This window comes from Dama dama, chromosome 12 (genome assembly GCF_033118175.1).
Source record: "Dama dama isolate Ldn47 chromosome 12, ASM3311817v1, whole genome shotgun sequence".
Taxonomy (NCBI): domain Eukaryota; kingdom Metazoa; phylum Chordata; class Mammalia; order Artiodactyla; family Cervidae; genus Dama; species Dama dama.
In genome coordinates, this window is record NC_083692.1 from 19564206 (window position 1) to 19586402 (window position 22197).

Consider the following 22197-nt stretch of genomic DNA (forward strand, 5'->3'; position numbering starts at 1 on the left):
TGGTGTGATCATCTCCATCCTACAGATAAGGATTCTGAGGAGGAGAGGGGTTATTTAACTTTCCTAAGGTTATACAGTGAGTAACTGGCAGAGTCAAGATTTGATCCCAGTGGGCAGTCTCTCACTCCTCTGCAACCTCGCTATCCCCCCACTGGTCACTCACCTCCTCCTAGAGTCTGCCTTGCCTTATATATGCCTCTGCACAGGCTACCTCTCACATTGTGTGATACCCGTTTGTCAATTTGTCCATTCTTCCAGCTGGATGGTGAGCCTCTGAGAGCAGGGGCTATGTCATATTCAACTTGCATCCCAGCCCCAGCCCAGTGGTTGCTCCCAAAATGTTGATGAATGTGGGTTGCACACACCAGGATAGAAGACAGACCAGTGTGGCTGAAGCAGAGTGTTTGGGGAGGGAGATTTGGAGGTACAGAGTTGGATAAGGATGCTCAAAACACCAGGCTGAGGTGCTTAGAGTTTGGCCTGTGTAGTCCATGGTGAATCGTGGATAGTCCTGGAGACGTCTCTGGAATGGTTAATCTCTAGGGTTAGGTGTTCAGGGAAGAGAGCCCGAAGCCTGTGGCTAACAGGAGCCTTTTCTGGGAAGGAGAAGACATGAAGTCTGGATGGTGGTGACAACAGGAACAAAATGGATGGGGCAAACAAGCAAGCCTTTATGAAAAAGAAATTCACAGAACCTGGCAGAGGACAGACAGGATGTAGGGTGCAGGAGAGAGGGAGGTGGCAACAATAGCTCTTGAAGTCTTGAGCCTGAGTAGTGGAGACATGAGGGAGGCTTAACTGGAATATTTTAGAGGAGGAGGAAGTAATTTGGGAGAGCAGTGACACTTTGACAGACAGGTTTGTGGACATGGCAGGATATCCAGGCAGCGATGTCTCACAGATGCTAATATACATGTGTTTCCCCAAAGTTAGTGAGGGACTTCTACTGATGTCATTGGTGGATGGGGGCCTGCTTTAGGTAAGGGTCATTGATACATACTCGGTAGGTTGGGTCTCACAAATAAAGCATCTGAGGGAGTGTTTATGTCAGATATTCACCCAGATATCCTATCAGAGAGCGCACTGGCCAGATTCCCAAATGTTTGGGGGCTGTCACACTATATGATATTGCTTCTGTTTTTGTTTTCGTTTTTTTTTTTTAACCTTTCTATGTTTATCTTCCTCAGAACTGTGGACAGTTATATTAGTTATTGAAATTATTTTCAATGGAGATTAAAAAAAGAGTATTTTACTCTTTAAGTTAATTGTTGTTGCTGTTTAGTTGCTAACTTGTGTTCAACTCTTTTGCGACCCCATGAACTGTAGCCCACCAGGCTCCTCTGTCCATGGGATTCTCCAGGCAAGAATACTGGAGTGGGCAGCCATGCCCTTCTCCAGAGGATCTTCCCAACCCAGGGAATGAAATCGTGTCTCCTGCATTGGCAGGCAGATTCTTTACCACTGAGTCACCAGGGAAGCTAAGTATGGGCTAATGTGTGATTCACTAGAATAAGGAATCAAAGGCAGCATCTCTATAAAGTCCAAAGAAGATGGCTCTTGAATTATAAGCCCAGGATTTGCGTCTAGCCTTGACCTTGGGCAAATCATGAAAACCTCTCTGTGCCTGAGTGTCTTTTTCTGTCAAGTGAGGACAATAAGATTGACTTTAGAGTGTTTTCAAGAGGGTAAAATGAGACTGTTATGTGTGAAAACCATTAGTTCACTGCCTGGTTCATAAATATGCTCAATAAATATTTATTTTTTATACTAAGTCAAGAAAGGGTACTCATTTCACACTTAGGCTGAGTCCCCAGTTGTGTTCTCTGCTCTGGCTGCTGGAGTTGTGCGGGACCAGGGAAGCATTCTGAGAGAGCTAAATGAACGATCAGAAATAGCTAGTGTTTAGTGAACATTTGCTGCGTGCCAGGCACTGTGCTAAGTATTTTATAAGGATGGACTCATTCAGTTCCGGTGAAGGATCCGCCTGCAATGCGGGAGACCTGGGTTCAGTCCCTGGGTTGGGAAGATCCGCTGGAGAAGGGAATGGCTGCCCACTCCAGTATTCTGGCCTGGAGAATTCCATGGCCTGTATAGTCCATGGGGTTGCAAAGGGTTGGACACGGCTGAGCGACTTTCACTTTTTTTCACTTTCATTCAGTTCTGACAATATCCATATGAGGTATAAAACTATTATTATCCCTATTTTACAGTCAAACAAGCTGAGGTTTGGAGAGATTAAGTAACTTGCCCAAGATCATACAGCCAATTAACTGGCATAGGACGACTGACCTCAGAGTTCACCAGAATTATGTTACCCTGCTTCTCAACAGTGCAATAAAGAGTTCCACCAACACACTTAATGCTTTGGTGCGGGGAGTTTCTGCATTTCTCTGCTGGGGATACAGAATTAGGTTATAGAGTATTTTGAAATGGGAGCCTTGTTGCTTATCTCCGTTCTTCTTGTGTTGTGTTTTATTTTGTTAAACCTGTAGCCACATTCCCATACAGTAAATTCCTCAAATATGCAGAACTAAATTCCTCAAAAATGCAGGACTTGTGGATCACTGGTATTTGGTAGATCCTGGCTCTGGGCTCTCTCCTAATAGATGGGTCAGTGCAGGCCCTGGGGAATATGGCTCTGAAAAACCCCACCGCTTCTCCAGACCCTTGTGTTTCTGTCCAGAAGACTTCAGCTTAAGGTAAGCGCCAAGGGTGGCCTGAAAGAAACATGAAGCCACAGAAAGGCCTCTGCCAACCTGGCTTGATGGGGTGGAGAGGGGCGGAGGCAGCCGCTGGGTGGATCCTGTGGCTGGGAACCTACATCGCTTTTCTGTCACAGTTGAGGGGGTCCTTGCTGCAGGAGGACCTGGAGGATCCAGAGAAGCAGAGAGACGTGCAGTGTTAGAATGGGAAGACTCAGATGGTCTGAGGCAACTGCCATGTTTTACCAGTAGGGGAACCAAGCCCAGAAAGGTTTGTTTTTTTGTATGTGTAAGGGTGCATGATGGGTTAGTGTCATCGCCAAGGCCAGACCCCAGATGTGCAGAGGGCCACCCTCACTGCTAGCCTCTGGCTCGAGGGGATGGGGGAGGGAAGCCCACCTGGCTTGCCCAAGAGGACCTCCTTGGTGCCTGAATGTTGCAGGACCTGGGCCAGTCATTGGTGAAGCCATCACTTTCATTGCTTGAGTTCCATAGAGCCATTATTGCCTCTTGAGAAAAGACTGGGCGTTTAACTTAGTCATAGGGATTAACACTCCAGCCTGCATACACAAGTCTGAGCTAATGGCTTTCTGCAGTCCCCTGGGTCTTCTCCCAAGCTCATTGACAGCAGGGCTTTTCTCACTTGGCGCTTCTCCTCACGCGGGGCATTGGTGTAGATATTCCTCCACCGCCCCTTGATGGTTCTCCAGAGAGAGCACTGAGGGTTGTCAGGAAGGTGTCAGTGTTAGTCACTCAGGTGTGTCTGACTCTTCGTGACCCCATGGACTATATAGCCCACCAGGCTCCTCTGTCCATGGAATTCTCCAGGCAAGAATACTGGAATGGGTTGCCATTCCCTTCTCCAGGGGATCTTCCCGACCCAGGAATCAAACCCAGGTCTCCTGTATCGCAGGCAGATTCTTTACCATCTGAGCCAATAGGGAAGTCAGGAAGGTGTGGGGGTCCCCAAACATCTGGACCTGTCTGGTGGGGTATGAGTCCCCTGTCTAGATGGCCCCTGTTTTTTTCTATCCTGGCCCCAGCAGGCCATAGAGTTCAACCTTAGAAGGGCTGAAGGGCAGAAAATTTGATGATGGTGTGATTGTGGAGGTGTGGGCAGGATAAAGGTGCCAACAAGCGAGGGGGTGCCCTCCCCATCCTGAGTCCCAGGGAGCAGGGAGGACATTGGCTCACGCGGGAGGCTGGATCTGGGGGGAGGGTCACCCTGCTCCAGGGGTGCTGCCTGAGCAGGGACGGGCATGGAGAAAATCCCCAATGCCTCTCTCCTCACCCTCCATCCCTCTCAATGGCCGAACTCCACTGGAAGCAGAGGGCAAGAGGCCGTAGAGATCAGCTCTGGGCGCAGGGAGGGGTGGTGCGTGGAGAATGAGCAGTGCATCTTTGAGTCCGTGTGCTTCAACCACAGGCCAGAGTTCAAATCCCACTTCTGCCATGTAGTGAGCTGTCTCAGTGACCCCAGACTCAGTTTTCTCCTCCATGAAATGGGATGACAATCGCTACCTCCGGAGCTATCTTGAGACTCCATGTAAGAATGTGTGCCTGCCCGATAGTCTGTAAGCGGGCTGCCTTGGAGGCGTTGGCAGGTGACAGGCACTGCTGGGTCGATTTTTACAGAAGGGGAAGTTGAGCTGCAGAGCAAGGGAAGTGGCATCCTCAGGGCTGTATGGAAGTGCCAGGGGGCAGAGCTGGGAAAGAGATGCAGCCCGGTGACTCCCAAGGCCCAGGCTTTGTCTCTTGGACACTCATCCCGTAATTGCTTTCAGTCGCTGCTTTCAGGCTCTCGGAAACCACTGGCTCAGATACCCACTGCGTGCTCCAAGTTGGGCTGATGAAAATGTGCCAGAGTCATTAAGTTATCAGTGGGGAAGGCGGCCGCTTCTCCCCGGCAGGAAGGATTCTGCTGTCTCTGCAGCCGGCTTTGTTCACGCATACTGCCCCTGATTGTGCCTCCTCCTCCTCCTCTTCCTCCCTCCTCCCCTGCCTCCCCATCCTCCCCCATCCTCAGAAGGAGTGAGGGATGTAGGGTTGAAGTGTGGTGGAGGGGGGTGGCATCGTGCTGTAAATGTTCTGGGGCAGCCCTAAAGGTATTCATAACTCCAGACAGGAGGTCCTGCCTGGAGACTCCAGCTCTGGTAGGGAAGCAGGCAAGCTCTCATTTTGCAGCTTGACAGATGGATTTGCCCCGGGGGAAGGAGAGAGAGGGAGGCAAGCCGGACCTTCCTCGTTGTCACAGCCGGCCCTCTCCATGTGCGCTGTGCCGGGAACACACAATCCAGGTGGAGCTGCCAAGGTGAAAAGAAGGACCTTAGGTTGTGCACAGGCAAGGTTGACTGGTCCCGGGGTGCTGGCTTCAGAGGCCCCCGGACAAGGAGCCTGTCCTGGGGAAGGAGATGGGAGCCGGAGGTGGGGGCGAAGCCCTCTCTGAATGCTTCAGCCGTCTTGGGGCTCAGTCTGATTCTGCACGACAGATAATTCCAGAGTGAGATTGCTGACGTGATAAAAGGATAGCAGATGGTTCTAATACTTTATTTTCAGAATGTATCTTTCCCAACATTCTATTTTTTTGCAACTCCATCACCCCAGACTTCAGAGGAGAAACTACTAGTTCCCCCCCCTGCCCCCCCACCGCCTCCCCACCGTGCCTTTAGGGTTTTATTCCCTTTGTGGATCCACAGTGTGGACGATGGCTGACAAGCCCTGCACTGTTTTCAATGTATTCTCTCACGTAGCCTCCCAGCTGTGCGGTAGGTGTGCTGTCGTGATTGTCCTGTTTTCCCGAGAGGATGCTAAGGCACAGAGAGATTTAGCCACTTGCCCAAGATCACACAGTCAGTCAGCAGCAGAGCTGGGATTTGAACCCAGGCAGTTCAGATCAGCTTACCCACATTCCAAGACAGATCCTGTCTCTCTGAAGGCAAGGTTGACCTAGAAACAGGGCCAGAGCTGTCGCTGGCACTAAAATGACCACTGCTGAGTAACTAACCACTCTGGCCAGGTTTCCTATTAATAGTTACCTCAGAGGGGAACTTTCCTCCTGACTAGAGCTGGCTGGGTCCTGCATTCACTGTGGCAGCTCTTACACGACCAGGGTGGCTGTATGGAGTAAGTTAGTCCCAGATCTCCACCCCCTGCTTCCATAGGTTTCCAGGACCAGATGCTTTTTCTTTTTTTTTTTTTTTTGGTCACATCATGCAGCATATAGGATCTTGATTCCCTGACTAGGAAGGGATTGAACCCACGATCCCTGTATTGAAAAGTGGTATCTTAACTACTGGACCACTGGGGAAGTCCCCCAGATGCATACTTTGCAGGGCCCAGTACAAAATGTAAATGAGGGGCCCTTTGTTTCATAATAATAAAAAATTCAAGGTAGTGAAAGCAAAACATTAAACTAAGTGTGGGGCCCTCCTAAGCTTGGGACCCTGTCTGAAGGCACCCGTCTCACTTCTACGAAACTGGTATTCAGAGTGGCAGGAATATGTGATGAAACCCATACAGAAGGTGAGACATTGCTGGATGTTCCTCCTCTTCCAAACCAGTCAAAGCAGGATTGGCATTTCTTTTCATCTCAATGCAGCAGTCTGATCCAGGATGCACTTCGACCAAAATAAATCTTAGGAATCTCGTAGCCCTAGGATGAAGTCATCTGAAGTACTGGGACTTGGGTCAGCAGCTTTGTTTTGGGGTCAGGCATCTTGTTCCATGGGCTTCCCTGGTGACTCAGATGGTAAAGAATCTACCTGCAATGGGGGAGACCTGGGTTCCATCCCTGGGTTGGGAAGATCCCCTGGAGGAGGAAATGGCAACCCCCTCCAGTATTCTGGCCTGGAGAATCCCCATGGACAGAGGAGCCTGGCGGACTACAGCCCAGGGGGTTGCAAAGAGTCAGACACGACTGAGCGCCTAAGCACACACAGCACATCTTGCTCCCTGAACTCCAGCCTCTCCTCACCCTGCTGCTCAAACTCCCCTCTCCCTCCTCCTCTTCCCCTTTAGCCTCCAAGCCTGCTCAGGATCTATTCTGTTAAAGGACAAGCTCCACTCAGTCTCCGTGGACTCCGCAGTCCCATCCATCCACCAGCTGACTCTTTCCTCTCCTGCAGCCATACTGGAAGGAATGGTCTGTCAGCCCCATCACCACTTCCTCATTTCCAGAAGCATCCTAGCTCCCTGAAGCCTTGCCTTGTCCTCCGGGAATTTGTGGATTCTGTGCTCACTAGGTGACCTCCTAATTGCTGAGCCCGCTGGTCTCTTCTCAGGTCCCATCCTTCTTGGCCCTCTGGGGCATCTGACCTTATCTGGGCTCTGCCTCTGGAAAATGAGGATGTGTGTGGCTGTGAGCAAATGTCCTTGAAGCCCCAGAACAGGCCTGGCACGTGGTACACTTAGCTGTTAGCAAGAGCCGACACTGGTGGTATCATCTCTAAAGTCACCTGGCAACCCTGCTCCTCTGGTCTAGATTACTGACTCCTGTGTGAGTCTTTCTTTCTTCTTCTTTTTGAAAAATATTTATTTATTTTTATTTATTTGGCTGTGCCCAGTCTTAGTTGCAGTATGCGGGCTCTTCCATCTTTGTTGCAGCATGTGGATCTTTAGTTTTGACGTGAAGACTCTTAGTTTTGGCATGTGGGATCTTAGTTCCCCACCCAGGAATCAAACCCCTCTGCCTGCATTTAAAGGTGGAGTCTTAGCCACTGGATCACCAGGGAAGTCCGGTGTGTGTAAGTTTTTCTTAACAAAAATTTTATGTTGGGTTCTCTTTCTCCACCAGACTCAAGATACTGATATTTTCTGAGTTCTGTCCTATGTCCACACCTTTCTTCTTCCTCTCCTTATTCTCTCCCAGCACTTCTCTCCCGATCCATAAGTTCCACTGCCACCCAGGCATCTCCAACATCCGCATCTCCTTCCTAAAACTCCAGGTATATAAGCTGGCCGCAGACTGGGGAATCCTGCTTTAACTGTGGCAGCTCTTCCACGGTGAGGGTGGCGGTTTGGAATAGCTTAATCCAAGATCTCCACCCCAGACTGAACTCATTCCCGTCCTTCTTTAAATCTGATTTTCCTGCTACATGCTTCCACCCCACTGCCCAAATCAGAAGCCTGGGTGTTTTTATTGCTTCCCTTAGCTGACATCAAGTGTAGGCCCTGAGCTGATCCACTGGGGCTACATCAGTGTCCAGACACTCAGGGCCTGCCATGCTTATTGCTGGTGGGAGAGACACGTACCGATACACAACTCATCCTGGGAAGATAACACACCAGGGTCCTAATTGTGATTGGAAAGACCGGAGAACTGAAGGATCATCAAGGATCATTAACTGAAGTTAATCAGGCAAACTGGGGCTGGGGGACATTCTGGGCAGAGACTTGTGCAAAGGCTCTGTGGCGGAAAGAAAACTGTTTAAGAAATGAAAAGTCAGTGGGCAGGAAGTCCAAGAAGGAGGTGGAATGTGGCTCCAGGCGAGGCTGGGGAGGTGGACGGGTGCTGGATGGCGCGTGGCCAGGAAGCCGAGTTGGCCGAAATCTTTTTAGGCTCCTCCTTGCTGCTTCCTCCTACCTGCTCCCACTTCTACCAGATTCTCTCTCTTTAACCGCCTTCCTATCCTAAAGTCCTCATTGTTCACACATTAAAAATTAAAGTAACCTCTGTTGTTGTTTTTCAGTCACTCAATCGTGTCCAACTCAATTTGACATTAGATTTAGATGATTTCAGGATGTCTTTATAGTTACATTAAATACTGGAGTGGGTTGCCATTCCCTTCTCCACAGGATCTTCCCAATCCAAGGATTGAACCCGGGTCTTCTGCATTGCAGGCAGATTCTCTACCATCTGAGACAACAGGGAAGCCCTAAGATAGCCTCCTGCCACCTCCAAATCCATCTTTCGCACTAGAGTCTTAAGCGGTATTTCTAAAACATAAATCTGATTAAGTGGGTCCTCCGGATGCACACGGTCCTCCCCTGGCCTCCCACTGTCGGAATAAGGTCCCACGCACCTTCCTCTCCTTATCTCCTCACACCCACCCCGAAGCCTGCTTCCCACCAGTTTTCCTAAACATCCTGCTGGTCCCAGAGGTGCTGGTGGAATGTGCTTTGGTGCCCGCAGGCCCTCCTCCTCTGCCTGGTGATGTCTTGCTATCTCACGTGCCATAGCTCATCCACCTCCTCCGGGAAGCTATCCCCCAACCCCTGCCTCAGGCCTGTGCACTGGGCCCTCCTCTTTGCCATGCACAGGCTCACACTGGTGCATGGGTTCCACCTGCCTCCTTGCTAGTTGATGTGTGTATCTCCTTTGCTAGACTGAGGACTCCTGGAGGGAGGGGACCAGGGCTCATTCATCTTTGTCCTCTGGTGCCTCAAGATTGAGCACACATTAGGTGTTTAATAAATGTTTTCTTGAAGACCTGGTGATGAAGGAATGACATTGTATAAGCAGGTGAAGCTCCACCTGGAAAGCTCTGCATGTAGGGATCGTGTTTAAGGGGTCTGGCTTCTAGGACCTCCATGTGCCGTCTGGTTCTGTTACTTCTGATAATGGAGCACAGATCTCAGGGCTGCCTCCCGCTGCCCCTGCCTGCCACCACCATCCATCCAGAAGGGCAGGCAGACGCAGGGCGGGCAGAGTCAAGCCTCAAAATATTCAACCTTCTAAGTGGTTTTCAAACTGTAGTGTGTATCAGAGTTACCTACAGGGCCTGTTAACACACAGATTGCCAGGCTCTACCCCAGACTTTCTGATCTGGTAGGCCTGGGCAGGACCCAAGAATCTGCATCTCTTAACAGCTTCCCAGGTGCTGCTGAAGGTGCTGGTCTGGGGATTACTCTTTGAGAATCTCTCTTCTAGCAAAAGGATCTGCTCTAAAAACAGTTACTATCTGTGATGTTGGGGAAGGAGATAAGGGAAGCTTTTTGTTGGGATTTGGTTTTGTAGGTTTTAAGAACTATTAGTGTGAGATTAGTGTGGATAGATGGAGCTGGTTCTACACACCTACCTCCTCCCCCATCTCCTGGTTTTCTACAAAGTGTTACTGGGTTCACTCATCAGCTATTCAGTGGGTATGTTTGGAAGGTGTAAAATGTGTTTGGCAGCATGAGAGGTAGAGTTGTTGACATCAAGAGGAAATTGATATGAAACGGTCCTAGGAGAGGCCCTCCAGTGCAGTCCTAGCCATAATTTAAGGAAATCAAAGAAGAAATGTCCGCTCAGGTGGGTAGTGAGTTCCCCACCAGTGGAGTTGTTCCAGAAAGGCATCTAGAGTGTTTGTGGGAATAAAACAATTGGATAACTAGTTAGACCACATGACTCTTAAGATCCTGGGAATCTGTGATTAAGAAGACAGTGTGGTGGCTCAGTGGTAAAGAATCCGCCTGCCTGGGCACTCAAAACTGGTGCTCTGGGAAAACCCAGAGAGATGGGGTGGGGAGGGAGGTGGGGGCGTCAGGATGGGGGGACACATGTACACCCGTGGCTGATTCATGTCAATGTAAGGCAAAAACCACCATAATGTTGTAAAGTAATTAGCTTCCAGTTAAAATAAATAAATAAACTAAAAAAAAAAAAAAAAAAAAAATCCTCCTGCCATTGCAGGAGACCCAGGTTTGATCCCTGAGTTGGGAAGATCCCCTGGAGAAGGAAACAGCAACCCATTCTAGTATTCTTGCCTGGGAAATCCCATGGACAAAGGGGCCTCGTGGGCTACAGTCCATGGGTCACCAAAGAGTCAGACACGACCTAGTGACTAAAACAACAACAACAAGGTGTAATCACAACGAAACGACACAAATAAAATGTGGTGGAGCGTGTGGTGGAGAGCTGCAGAGGCGGCGGAGGCATCCCCGTATCAGCACTGAGGTTATTGTCTTTCTTTTAATAAGCACACTTACACCTCATCAGTAATATGCTTGGTAATAAAATGAATTTATGTCCAGTGACCCCGTAATTTGCTGTTTATTGCCCTTAGATCATTTAAAAGGTTAAATAGAAAAAGCCACAAGCAGACCCACAGTGTGCCTCAGAGGTCTCCTTAGGGCCCATTTCCTGAGTCAAATGGAACTGAGATGTGTAGTGCCATGTTATTATTTTTTTTTTGCAATATTTATGTGTGCCCATGAAGGGGAGAGAGAGAGAGGGAAGCCAATTGCAGGACTTGAATTTATAGTTACTAGGTCAACAACTTGATCACCAACTTGAATTTCAGACTCTCACCTTGTTAAGATAGTCCAGACAATTGCCAGATTCCGTAGTAGAGGTAAAGGTCAAAGTCCCTCTTTCATGAGGGTCCAGAGCCTCCTGTGGTCTCCTGTGGTAGACCACACTGTGGCCCCTCACCCCTCACTACTGTTTCTTGAGCATCTATTAGGTGATGGGTACTGAGTGAGATACTTTACAAATGTTATTTATAATCCTTCAAGGTAAGTAGTACTATTGTCGTTTTCAGATTTAAAAAGAGTCACATAGGGATTATGTGTCTTGTTCAGTTTCACAGAGAACTCAATTCATTTTTGGAAGTCAACATAATTATGTGATTGAAAAGCAAGATAAAAGATAGGTGAAAAATTATAGACCTATCTCAAGTCTGAGTGTAGATGTAAAATTAGAAAATAGAATGCAGCAGTATATCAGAAAGATAATACACTCTGATCAAAGAGGGTACATTCTAAGAATGCAAGAATGGCTCAATACTAGGAAGTATTAGGAAATCAACATAACTCACCATATCAATGAACTAAAGTAGCATCATATATTAGCAGATGCTGAAAGGCCAGCTGGTAAAATTCTCCTTTAATAAAACTAACTCAGGAATAAGACAAAGTATTTAAACTTGATAGAGAATAAAACCTAGTAACTTACAGTGAATTCTAAACAGTGAATCACTAAATGCAATTTCACTACAATAGGAAAAACTTACTTTTGCTGTCTTAGAATATGGTCTTGGTGATTCTTACAAATGAATTAAGCTAAGAAGATAAAATAGTTTGTCTAAATATGAGAAAGAAGAGATGACATTATCTATTTTTGCTGAAGGTTATAATACTTGAAAAACCCAAGAGAATCTAGTAAGAAAGGGAAAAAAAAAGTTGCTTGGTTGTGTCCCACTCTGAGATCCCGTGGACTGTACTTTGTGAAGTTCCTCTGTCCATGGAATTCTCCAGGCAAGAACGCTGGAGTGAGTAGCCATTCCCTTCTCCAGGGGATCTTCCTGACTTAGGGACCGAACCCAGGTCTCCTCCATTGCAGGTGGATTCTTTACTGTCTAAGCCATCAGGAAAGAAAGGAAACCCCACCAGAAATAATAAGGGAGGCCGGTAAGAGTGTTGGGTCACAGCTCTTCTCTATACTGTGGAGGTCATGCAGCTGGTCAACTTTGGCCCCTGGAAGTGGGATTTGAACCCATGTCTGATGATGAAGCCTGTGCTCTTTCCACCTTGTGAAGTGTTTATTCTCACAGCTATAACCCAGGCATGTGAAGGGAGAGTCTCTTGAAGCTGCCAATTTCAGCTGGTCCAGCAGATTGGGTGGGGTTTGCTCTGCTGGGGAGAGGTGGGGGCAAGATGAGAGGGTTGGCACAGGATTTTTACTGGAAGACCCTCAAGACTTCTGCTACCAGAAGTGCTGTCCCTCCAGGGGCTGGGATATTGGGCTTTGTGGTGGGGAGGGGGTGACAGTGGTCTAGTCTTAGCCATTTAGGTGCTGAGCAGACAACCAAGGGAGCTGCCCCTTTCTCTTGTTGGCCCCGAGAAACCATACTTGTGTTGCTTGTTGCCCTTGTCTCCTACTGTCCACTTGAGTGGTGGGGCCTGCCGGGACACATTTTTAGAGATTTGGTGTATCAGAGACTCCTAGGGCCATCAAGGACACAAGCTCTTGGCTAGCACATCTACCAAGGATGCCTCGGATTTATGGTTTTCATGGTGGAAGTGGAATGTGTTTTTCTGGCACCAAAATCACTGAGTGATACATCAAAAATATGACCCACGTAAAGCTTTTGTACTTCATACAGAGTCAAGCACAGGGTGGCAGAAGGAGTCCTGCACAGGAGTTCAGGAGCCCTGGGTCCCCGTGGCTGGCTCAGCCATAACTAGCTGTGTGCTCCCAGGCACATCACTTAACCTTGCTGGGCCTCACTTGCCTCATCTATATACGGGATATTGGATGAAATTAAATAGACTCCAGTCTGTGCATGCTAAGTCACTTCAGTTATGTCTTACTTTGTGACCCTATGGACTGTAGCATGCTAGGCTCCTCTGTCTATGGGATTTTCCAGGCAAGAATATTGAAGTGGGTTGCCATGCCCTCCTCCAGTGGATCTGCCTGATTGGACTTACGCCTCCTACATCTCTTGCATCGGCAGGCGGGTTCTTTACCACTAGTGCCACCCAGGAAGCCAAAAGAGACTCCAAATGCCTTTTAACTTCAAAGTTATAGTAATGATCACCCTTCTCATGTGCCCAGCTCTGTTCTAAAGTGCTTTGCACAGAGATTAACTCATCATAACGACCCAAGAGTGAAGTACTATTATGATTCTTGTTTTCCGTCTGAAGAAGCCTGAGACACAGAGAGGGCAAGTGACTTTCTGAGGGTCTCACAACTAGGAAATGATGGTGGTCTTCCTCAGTTCAGCTTCTGTGGTTTTTCTTTGCCTGGGTCCATGCTGTTATAGCGCTGTTGGTTCTATCCAGTGGGGTGAGGAGTGTTGGGAGTGGGAGACATTTTCTCAAGGAAACCTAGCTCTGGAGTGGATGGATGAGCCACTGCCTGGGAGATTGATGGCAGTGGCTGCAGACATTGCTGACATTTTTGTTTTCCTTTCTTCTTTTCCTCTCTAGTCTGCGGCAAGCGCTATAAGAACCGGCCGGGACTTAGCTACCACTACGCTCACACTCACCTGGCCAGCGAGGAGGGGGATGAGGCCCAAGACCAGGAGACCCGGTCCCCACCCAACCACAGAAACGAGAACCACAGACGTGAGTTCCTGGGTGTTGGGTTGGGTGAGTGGTAAGGTAGATGGGCAGGGCTACAAGCTTTCCTTTCTGTTCACCTGTGGGATTGTCTGCTGGCACCTGTGGATTGGCCTATGACCTGTGATGAGTTGGCTATTTCAGCCCCCCAGATGCCCCTGTAGGTCAGCGGAGCCCCAGGCTTAGAGTGGGCTGAGTAGGGGTGGCACATCCAGCTCTGCTCCCAGAGGACAGAAGGTAAGTGTTAAAGCCAAGGGAAACCTCCTTACCTGGCCATCGTCAAATGCTAGACCTGGCAGTCTTTTCCCCCAGCTCCAGAAGATCCATTCACAGCTGCTAATCTGGGTTGGGCAAAGCCCTGGCGTGTGTCAGTTCAAACAGACCTTCTAAATGCCTCCTTGGCCACCAAGAGACACAGGATATTCTTGATCCATCATCTTGGCTCTTACAGGGTTACAATTTGGGTAAAAAAATACTGCCCTAGAGTTTTCATGCTCTTCCCTTGAGCTCTCAATCAGCAAACATGACCTGGGTGTGCTTGTCATTGGGGATGTTGGGCTCTGGAGAGCCAAAATGATCCTGAAATTTGTGTTTCCATTTCTATTCTTTCTTTCCTTCTTCAGCTCCCAGTTATGAATTAGAGAGTTGCAAAGGGCTTAGCATTCACCATATGACTTCTCTCTACGACTTTCTTTATGGTTTCTGGACCCACCCCAAACTCAGGATGGGATGGGATGATGGGATCTTTAGGGCTTGCTTCAAAATGTGGGTCATTCTAGGATCATGGGGTGAGTAATAATTGTGGACATGCCATGTGTTTTTTATTTTGTTCAGAAGATTTTGTGGTAGGGGTTCCTACAGCGAACAAGTCAATGTAATACAAGGGATCAGACCATTAAAAATATTCAGATTCTAGAGTTTGAGGGTGACTCCTGTGCATGTCAGTCAGTCAAATCAGTCAAATGATGTCAATTGACTGCCTTCATCCAGTATTTGCGGAGAAGGCAAAGGCACTCCACTCCAGTCCTCTTGCCTGGAAAATCCCATGGATGGAGGAGCCTGGTGGGCTGCAGTCCATGAGGTTGCTAAGAGTCAGACATGACTGAGCAACTTCACTTTCACTTTTCACTTTCATGCATTGGAGAAGGAAATGGCAACCCACTCCAGTGTTCTTGCCTGGAGAATCCCAGGGATGAGGCAGCCTGGTGGGCTGCCGTCTATGGGGTCGCACAGAGTCAGACACGACTGAAGCGACTTAGCAGCAGCAGCAGCAGCAGCCAGTATTTGAAACAATGAACACACGTTGGCCAAAACCTTTCTTTGGATTAGTCTGGGTTCTCCCCTAACCCCCAACCCACTTTCCCCTTGTAGCATTGCCTTCTGTCTTAGTTTCCTCAGATTCCCCAAACAAAGTACCAAAGACTGGCTGGCTTACCAGAGATTTGTTTTCTCACAGTTCTGGAGCTGGAAGTCCCACATCAAGGTGTCATCAGGGTGGGTCTCCTTGGAGGCCCCTCTCCTTGGTTCACAGGCGGCCGCCCTCCTGCTGCCTCTCATATGGTCATCCCTCTGGGCACATGTACTTCTGAAGTCTCTGTGTGTGTCCAAATTTCCTCTTTTTATAAAGACACCAGTCAGATTGGATTAGGGCCCATCCTAACAGTCTCACTCTAACTTTTGCTTTTTCATCATCTCTTTAAAGGCCCTAGATCCAAATATAGTCATATCCTGGGGTACTGGGGTTTAGGGTTCAACATGTGAGTTTGCGGGGGTGGGGGGACATGATTCAGACCATAGCACCTTCTTTAATTCTCACTCTTTTTCAGAAGGCCTTCATGAACCTCTCTTCTGGTGCAAGCCAGACCCTTTATTTTCTCATTGACTGTTGTTATCTGGACAGAACCTGAAAGCAGGCAGGAGGTGCCCTCCTCCGCATGTCAGCCACAACACTGAGTAGCCACAATGCTGAGGTCTCTGCCTGCTCCCTGGGGAGAGGTTCCCTTGGTCCCATCACCCTTATCTTCCATAAAGGAACATATATTGACCTGTACCAATCAGTTGGGTTTTGCATCCTATCATCTCTCCTCTCTTCCTGTCTCTGATCTAAGTAGCCAAGGCATAGCTATTGTCTCCTGCCTCGAGGAGGCCGTGAGAGCTCTCCTTTGATTTGGGTTGCTATCTGGAAGGTGTTGATTAGCAAAGTTTGCTCTCTCTAAACTATTTATCAGCTTGGTATTATTTCCCACTGCCACCAGTGCTGACTTGTAGGCTTCCCTACAAGCTTCAGTGGTAAAGAATCCACCTGCCAAGGCAGGAGACACGAGTTTAATCCCTGGGTCGGGAAGACCCCCTGGAGAAGGAAATGGCAACCCACTCCAGTATTCTTGCCTGGAGAATTCCCAGGACAGAGGCACCTGGTGGGCTACAGTCCATGGGGTCACAAAGAGTCGGGCACAACAGAGTGACTGACACTTTGTCTACTTTATGGTAGCGGTGTTTTAGTTGCTAAATCTCGTCTGACTCTGTGAGCCGATGGCCTGTGATTCTCCAGGCTCCTCTGTTCATGGGATTTCCCAGGCAAGAATACTGGAGGGGGTTGCCATTTCCTTCTCTAGGGGATCTCCCTGATCCAGGGATCAAACCCAGGTCTCCTGCATTGCAGGCAGATTTTTTACCGACTGAGCCACCTGGGTATCTCCTTTAAATCTCTTCTCAAATGTCAGGCCGTTTTGTTCCTCACGCCTCAGGGTTTGGCGTGCCTCTCTTTGGTCTGGATCTTTTTTTGTGTATGTGCATGGTGATGGCAGCCACAGAGGAGGGTTCCTTGTGACCTCCAGGTATACTGTGGGCCCCAAGTGGACCCCGGGGTTCTCCTCCTTAGCCATTCCTGCGGGTCCCTCCCAGCTGTCTGTTCACTTCCAAGGTGGGCACTGGCCCCTGTGATTCTCTATCCACTGGGCTCTCCTCACGCAGTCTTGTAGGTCATTGTCCTTATGTCCTCACTGTGAGGCTGGGCAGCCTTGCTTAGAGAGGAAGCTGCATCTTTTCTCCTGGAGGGAGACGCATCCCTCAGTATCTGGCCATGTGTTCCCCTCTCTCAGGGGGTTTGCCAGCAAGCGCTCTCGCTCCAGCCCCACTCCATCCCCTTCCTCTGATTCTGCTCATGAGAAATCAGGTTCTTCATAAAGGATCAGGTTCTTCATAAAGGATCATACAACCACTGGAAGAGTTTAAACTGCATAGAAAAACAACAGCTGTTGCTGGGCTCATCCAGGGCCTTCTCACACAAGGAAGGTTCTAGAACCCTCACAAGCACCATTTTGATGACATCTCCTCCCAAAGCCTCTGAGAAGTCTGTGATTAACTCTAATTTTGCTAGCAGGGATGGGGGAGATGGGCTGTGGCAGAGATACCCTCCGTGTCCACAGAGTGCTCTCTCCCCTCTTCCCCAATGTCTCTGGACGAATCCAAGAGACAGGGCTCTCTTCCTGGGCTCCCTGCACACAAACACGCCAACTGTTTGCTGCTCCGAATGTGGGCTCCGTTGCCTCCCACATGGCCCTGGCGAGCAGCCCCCTCACCATTTTCTCATGCGCTCTAATTGCCAGCATCATTAATACCCAGTCATTAGCTGCTCCCACTGTTTGGGGGTAGGGGTGGGCGCCCATCCATCCTGCCCCTAAATGCTACAGGGGCTTTGTGGGGGATCGAAGGTGACAGCTCGGCAGCAACCCGAGGTCTCAGCCTGCGATCCTCCCTTGGCAAGGCTTTTGGAGCTGGGGGAGGGAGGCAGGAACGCTCCATCTGGGAGGCTCATCTCCAGCCTGCCCCCCGCCCCAGGAAAGGTTCTGGATGCCAGCGAGGTGGGAATGCTGACTTCTCCCGCTTTGAGCAGAGCTGCAGGGGGACCCCAGCTGCTTGTGAGCACAGGCCTGTGGGAAAAGCCGCCCTTACAGATGCTGGAGATGTCACGAGCATCCGCCTTTGCACCACCTGCAGCCGCAGAGACCTTTTGACTTTGGTCCTCCTGCTGTCCCTTGCGCATCCCCCCAGCTGCGTCTCCAGCAAAGCCCATTGCTCGTCCCTGCTCCTGCGTTGCTGGAAGGGCAGAGTGGAGTGTTGGAACTGGCTCTGACTGCCCCCTACCTCCGCCCCACCCGCCCCCCGCTCCAGGCTGCCCTGTGGCCTCTCCTCCATCCTCCCGCCCCTCCCAGCTTGGCCGCCTTTGTTCCTCTCCTAGGCTCGAATTTTCTCCTGAATATATGCTGTGTGCCTCTGCGGTACATCTGTCCCCTTTGTCGAGTGCCCTTGTCTCTCTGCCTCAACTCCAGGCAGTGCAGGGCTGTGGGAGCTCAGACACCCCTCCTTGGGAGACAGGACTTTTCTGATGGGGTCCTCCCTGCCTGAGCTGCCACCCTTCTCCTCCCTATAGGAGGCTGGATTCTTCCTACTTCTTCTATTGATATTTCTCTGACCACCTTCATCTACTTTCTTCTTTTTAAAAAATATTTTATTTATCTGGCTGTGCTGGTTCTTAGTTTTGGCACATGGGATCTTTAGTGGCATGACCTTTAGTTGATGTGGGATTTAGTTCCCTGACCAGGAATTGAACTTATGCCTCCTGCCTTGGGAATAAGGCCTCTTAGCCACTAGACCACCACTAGACCCCTTCATCTACTTTCTACAAATGCCAATCACCATGTATGCACATGTGTGCCTATATGCATACAGACACACACACACACACACACACACACACACACACACACACACACAGACTGTATTTATGTGAATAGATGGAGGGAGGGTTTGGGCAGGTTAGGACTCTGAGAGCTGCCACTCAGAGGCGTCCTGTTGTGACTCCGTCAATGTCACCTTGGTAAAGAGGGTAGCAGCAAGAGCACCGGGTTACAATTCAAAACTCCTTTGACACAGGCTCACAATGTCAAAGTTCTTCTTGAATTTCTTTTTATCTTCTTTGCACAGTGGTAATCTATTACAGACAATGTTTTCAAGGTACCTTTATTTAGGGGTGGCGTGGGTATGGGCATTTCTGAGGTCGTGGAGCTGTATGAAAAAGCTGTGTGAATAAATTCAGTCTAGTATATTAATCAGTCCGTCCATCCATCTATCAATCCATCCACCCATCCACCCATCCATCTGTTGGTTTAATGACCATGTATCAAATACTGTCTTGGTCCCCGTCCTTGAACAGCATGCAATCTTGAGCAGGGATGCGTAATAGGGTTTGTATAGAGTCTGGTGAAGGAAGCCAAGGGCTCAAGAGCACACTTTCTACTCCAAGGGCAGCAGTGCTTTAAGTGTGACTTCAGCATCACCTGGGAACTTGCTGGGAATGCAGTTTTTTGGCTCCACCAGACCTTCAGAAACAGACTCTGAGGGTGCTGGTCAGCAATCTGTTTTTTTTTTTTTTTTTAATAATTTTATTTATTTATTTAATATATTTTTTGCCTGTGCCAGGTCTTTGTTGCTGCACACAGGCTTTCTCTAGTTGCGACAAACAGGGGTACTTGCTAGTTGGGGGTCGCAGGCTTCTCGTTGCTGGTGGCTTCTCTTGCTGTAGAACACAGCCTCTAGGGTGTGTGGACTCAGTAGTTGTAGCTCCCGGGCTCTGGAGCACTGGTTCAATAGTTGTGGCACATGTGGCCTTAGTTACTCCACAGCACGTGAGATCTTCCCGGATCAGGGATCGAACCCATGTCTCCTGCATTGGCAGGCAGATTCTTTACCACTGAGCCACCAGTGAAGCCCCAGCAATTTGGTTTTTAAAAAGTCCTGCAGGGCAATGAAAGCGTCAGAACATTAGAACATTTAAAAAGCATGAGGAGATTTGCAAAGGCTTCCCTGAGGAGGTGACCTTCAAGTTAGCCCTTGAAGAACGAGGAGATATTGACTGGGTGGGAGAGAGCTTCCCAAGCCCAGGGAACTGTGTGCACAAGGGCAGAGGTGTGAAGTTACATGTTGCGTTCAGACAATTAATAGTAGTTGGGTTTGACAGTAGCATTGGAGAAATGGTGGAAACATGGGCAAGGGCCACAGCTTTAAGTATCTTCTTTGTCAGGCTGGTTAGTTGTCATCCTATAGGGAAAAGGAGACTTTATTTTCTTGGGCTCCAAAATCACTGTGCATGGTGACTGCAGCCATGAAATTAAGACACTTGCTTCTTGGAAGGAAAGCTATAACAAACCTAGACATCATATTAAAAAACAGAGAGATCACTTTGCCAGCAAAGGTCTGTATAGTCAAATCTCTGGTTTTTCCAGCAGTCATGTATGGATGTGAGAGTTGGACCATCAAGAACGCTATGGGCTGAAGAATTGATGCTTTTGAAATGTGGTGCTGATGAAGACTCTTGAGAGTTCCTTGGACTGCAAGGAGACCAAACCAGTCAATCCTAAAGGAAATCAACCCTGAATATTCATTGGAAGGACTGATGCTGAAGCTCCAATACTTAGGTCACCTGGTGTGAAGAGCTGACTCATTGGAAAAGACTCTGATGCTGGGAAGGATTGAAGGCAAAAGGAGAAGGGTGTGGCAGAGAATGAGGTGGTTAGATAGCATCACGGACTCAATGGACATTAATTTGAGCAGACTCCAGAAGACAGTGGAGGACAGAGGAGCCTGGCCTGCTGCGGTCCACAGGGTCTCAAAGAGTTGGACATGACTTAGTGACTGAACAACAACAAAGGAAAAGGAGAACCGTGACTAGAAGTAAGAATAAATGATTTATAAAGAAATATATGTGGCATATTATTAATTGTTGGGCTTCCCTGGTGACTCGGCTGGTAAAGAACCTGCCTGCCAATGTAGGAGACACAAGAGATGGGGGTTCGATCCCTGGGTCGGGAAGATCTCCCGAAGAAGGAAATGGCAACCCACTCCAGCAGTCTTGCCTAGAAAATTTCATGGACAGAGGAGCCTGGCAGGCTACAGTCCATGGGGTTGCAAAGAGTTGGACATGACTGAGTATGCACGCATGCGCACACACATACACGCACATTATTAATGGTGGTATGGCATCGCTTTCTTATTTAAAAGCAGAAATGATTGTAAAATGCTCTCTACAACATACTTGGAGCTTCTATGAAGGAAATATGTTTTAATGTGTGGATCTATAAAATTTATTCCAAGCCTATGTCTCAGGTACCTGGCATGGAAGTCGGGTTGCCCTCAGCCCCCAAAGGGCTCAGTCTTCTGTTTAATAGCGGTGGCCTGGCATATAGCTAGGCTCTCAATATCTGTCAAGAGAAGAAAAGTCCCCACCCCAGTGTGCCTGTGGAGGGCATGCTGTACTTTGCAGAACTGAAAGAGGAGAGCCGAGTTGATTAAGGGTAATGTCGGCTGATTAGATAATCTGAAAATTAGTCTGATAATGTGCAAATTATCTAAAAGAAGCATATGATGTCATTGCTACACTGATGGGGAAGATGGAACAGATGTTAGTCTTCTGACATCTCTGTCCTCCAGCATATGGCCCAGGGTCAGCGGATACAGCTTCAAGAGAGAGAGTGAAAGTTACATTTTGCATGAGCTTAAGAATTTTGGATCACTCTGAAAGGTGCCTGAGAAGCCTTATAACCCACACAACCCACCCTACCACTCACCCAACCTTGACGCAGGAAGTTCAGGCTTTGATCCAGGGCTCTGTCTGAAAAAGTCAGCTGCTTTTCACACCCTAAAGAGCAAATTTGGAACACGGGTGTTCCTAGGTGAATTATTATTTCACTGAACAGTTATAGATTCCAAAGCAAAGAGGAATTTGAGGGGTTGCTCTGGCCTTGAAGGTATACTTGGAGTCAGTTCTCCAAACCTGTGGATCATCCACACTCTGGACCCTGCCGCTGAGAAAATGGCATTGGAATTGGCCCGGCCTGTGTGTGGATCATGACCTGGCCACCTTGCCATCTTCTGTGTGTGTGGATGTGGGTCAGTTACTTACACTTCTCTGCTCCTTTGTTGCCTCATCTGTGAAACAGAGAGAACCATCTTTCTGCCCCTGTGGGGCTGTTGTGAGTCTCCAGGCGATGCAGGTGTCTGGCACCTGGCCCTCTTGCTAAGAGTGCCTGCATCCCACCTCTGTGCCCTTCGGGTCAGCAGAACTTGTACAGACCACAGACAGATGATCTGAGTCAGGGTCTGTCTGTGGCCATGTGATGCTGAGAAACTGACTGCCTATGGGGGTCTCACTGGCCTCAGGCGAAGCTATCAGAGCCTGACTCAGTCCTGGCACAACCTTTGCTAACTCTTAGATATGGTACACCAATCCTTCCACATAAGCCAAACATGAGTGTTTATTGAGCACTTACTGGGCATACACCCTCATGGGGCCAAGTGTAACTGGGGCTCCCAAAAAACAGAGCATGTAGTCTTGGCCCCAGGAAATGAAATGGATATGAGACACCAGGTAGGAGGAAGCTGTGGGGTGGAATCTAGCCGGTGTCTGGCCCTGAATTTCCCATCCTGTTTCCCCAGCCACTTGCCTTTCTGTAAG

The 22197-nt window shown here is 48.8% G+C and overlaps 1 protein-coding gene across 5 annotated transcripts in view; it reads left to right on the plus strand.

Annotated features, from left to right (window-relative positions):
* The window catches only part of DPF3 (double PHD fingers 3), a 285832-nt gene that overhangs the window by 186475 nt on the left and 77160 nt on the right, over positions 1 to 22197 (plus strand). For all 5 annotated transcript variants that reach the window (XR_009695069.1, XR_009695068.1, XR_009695067.1 and 2 more), the window contains one exon: positions 13554 to 13691. Coding sequence is in view for 2 of the 5 variants with exons in the window: in XM_061156751.1 (XP_061012734.1) it covers positions 13554 to 13691 (138 nt within the window). In the remaining 3 variants the exon portion in view is untranslated. The remainder of the gene's footprint in view (positions 1 to 13553; positions 13692 to 22197) is intronic.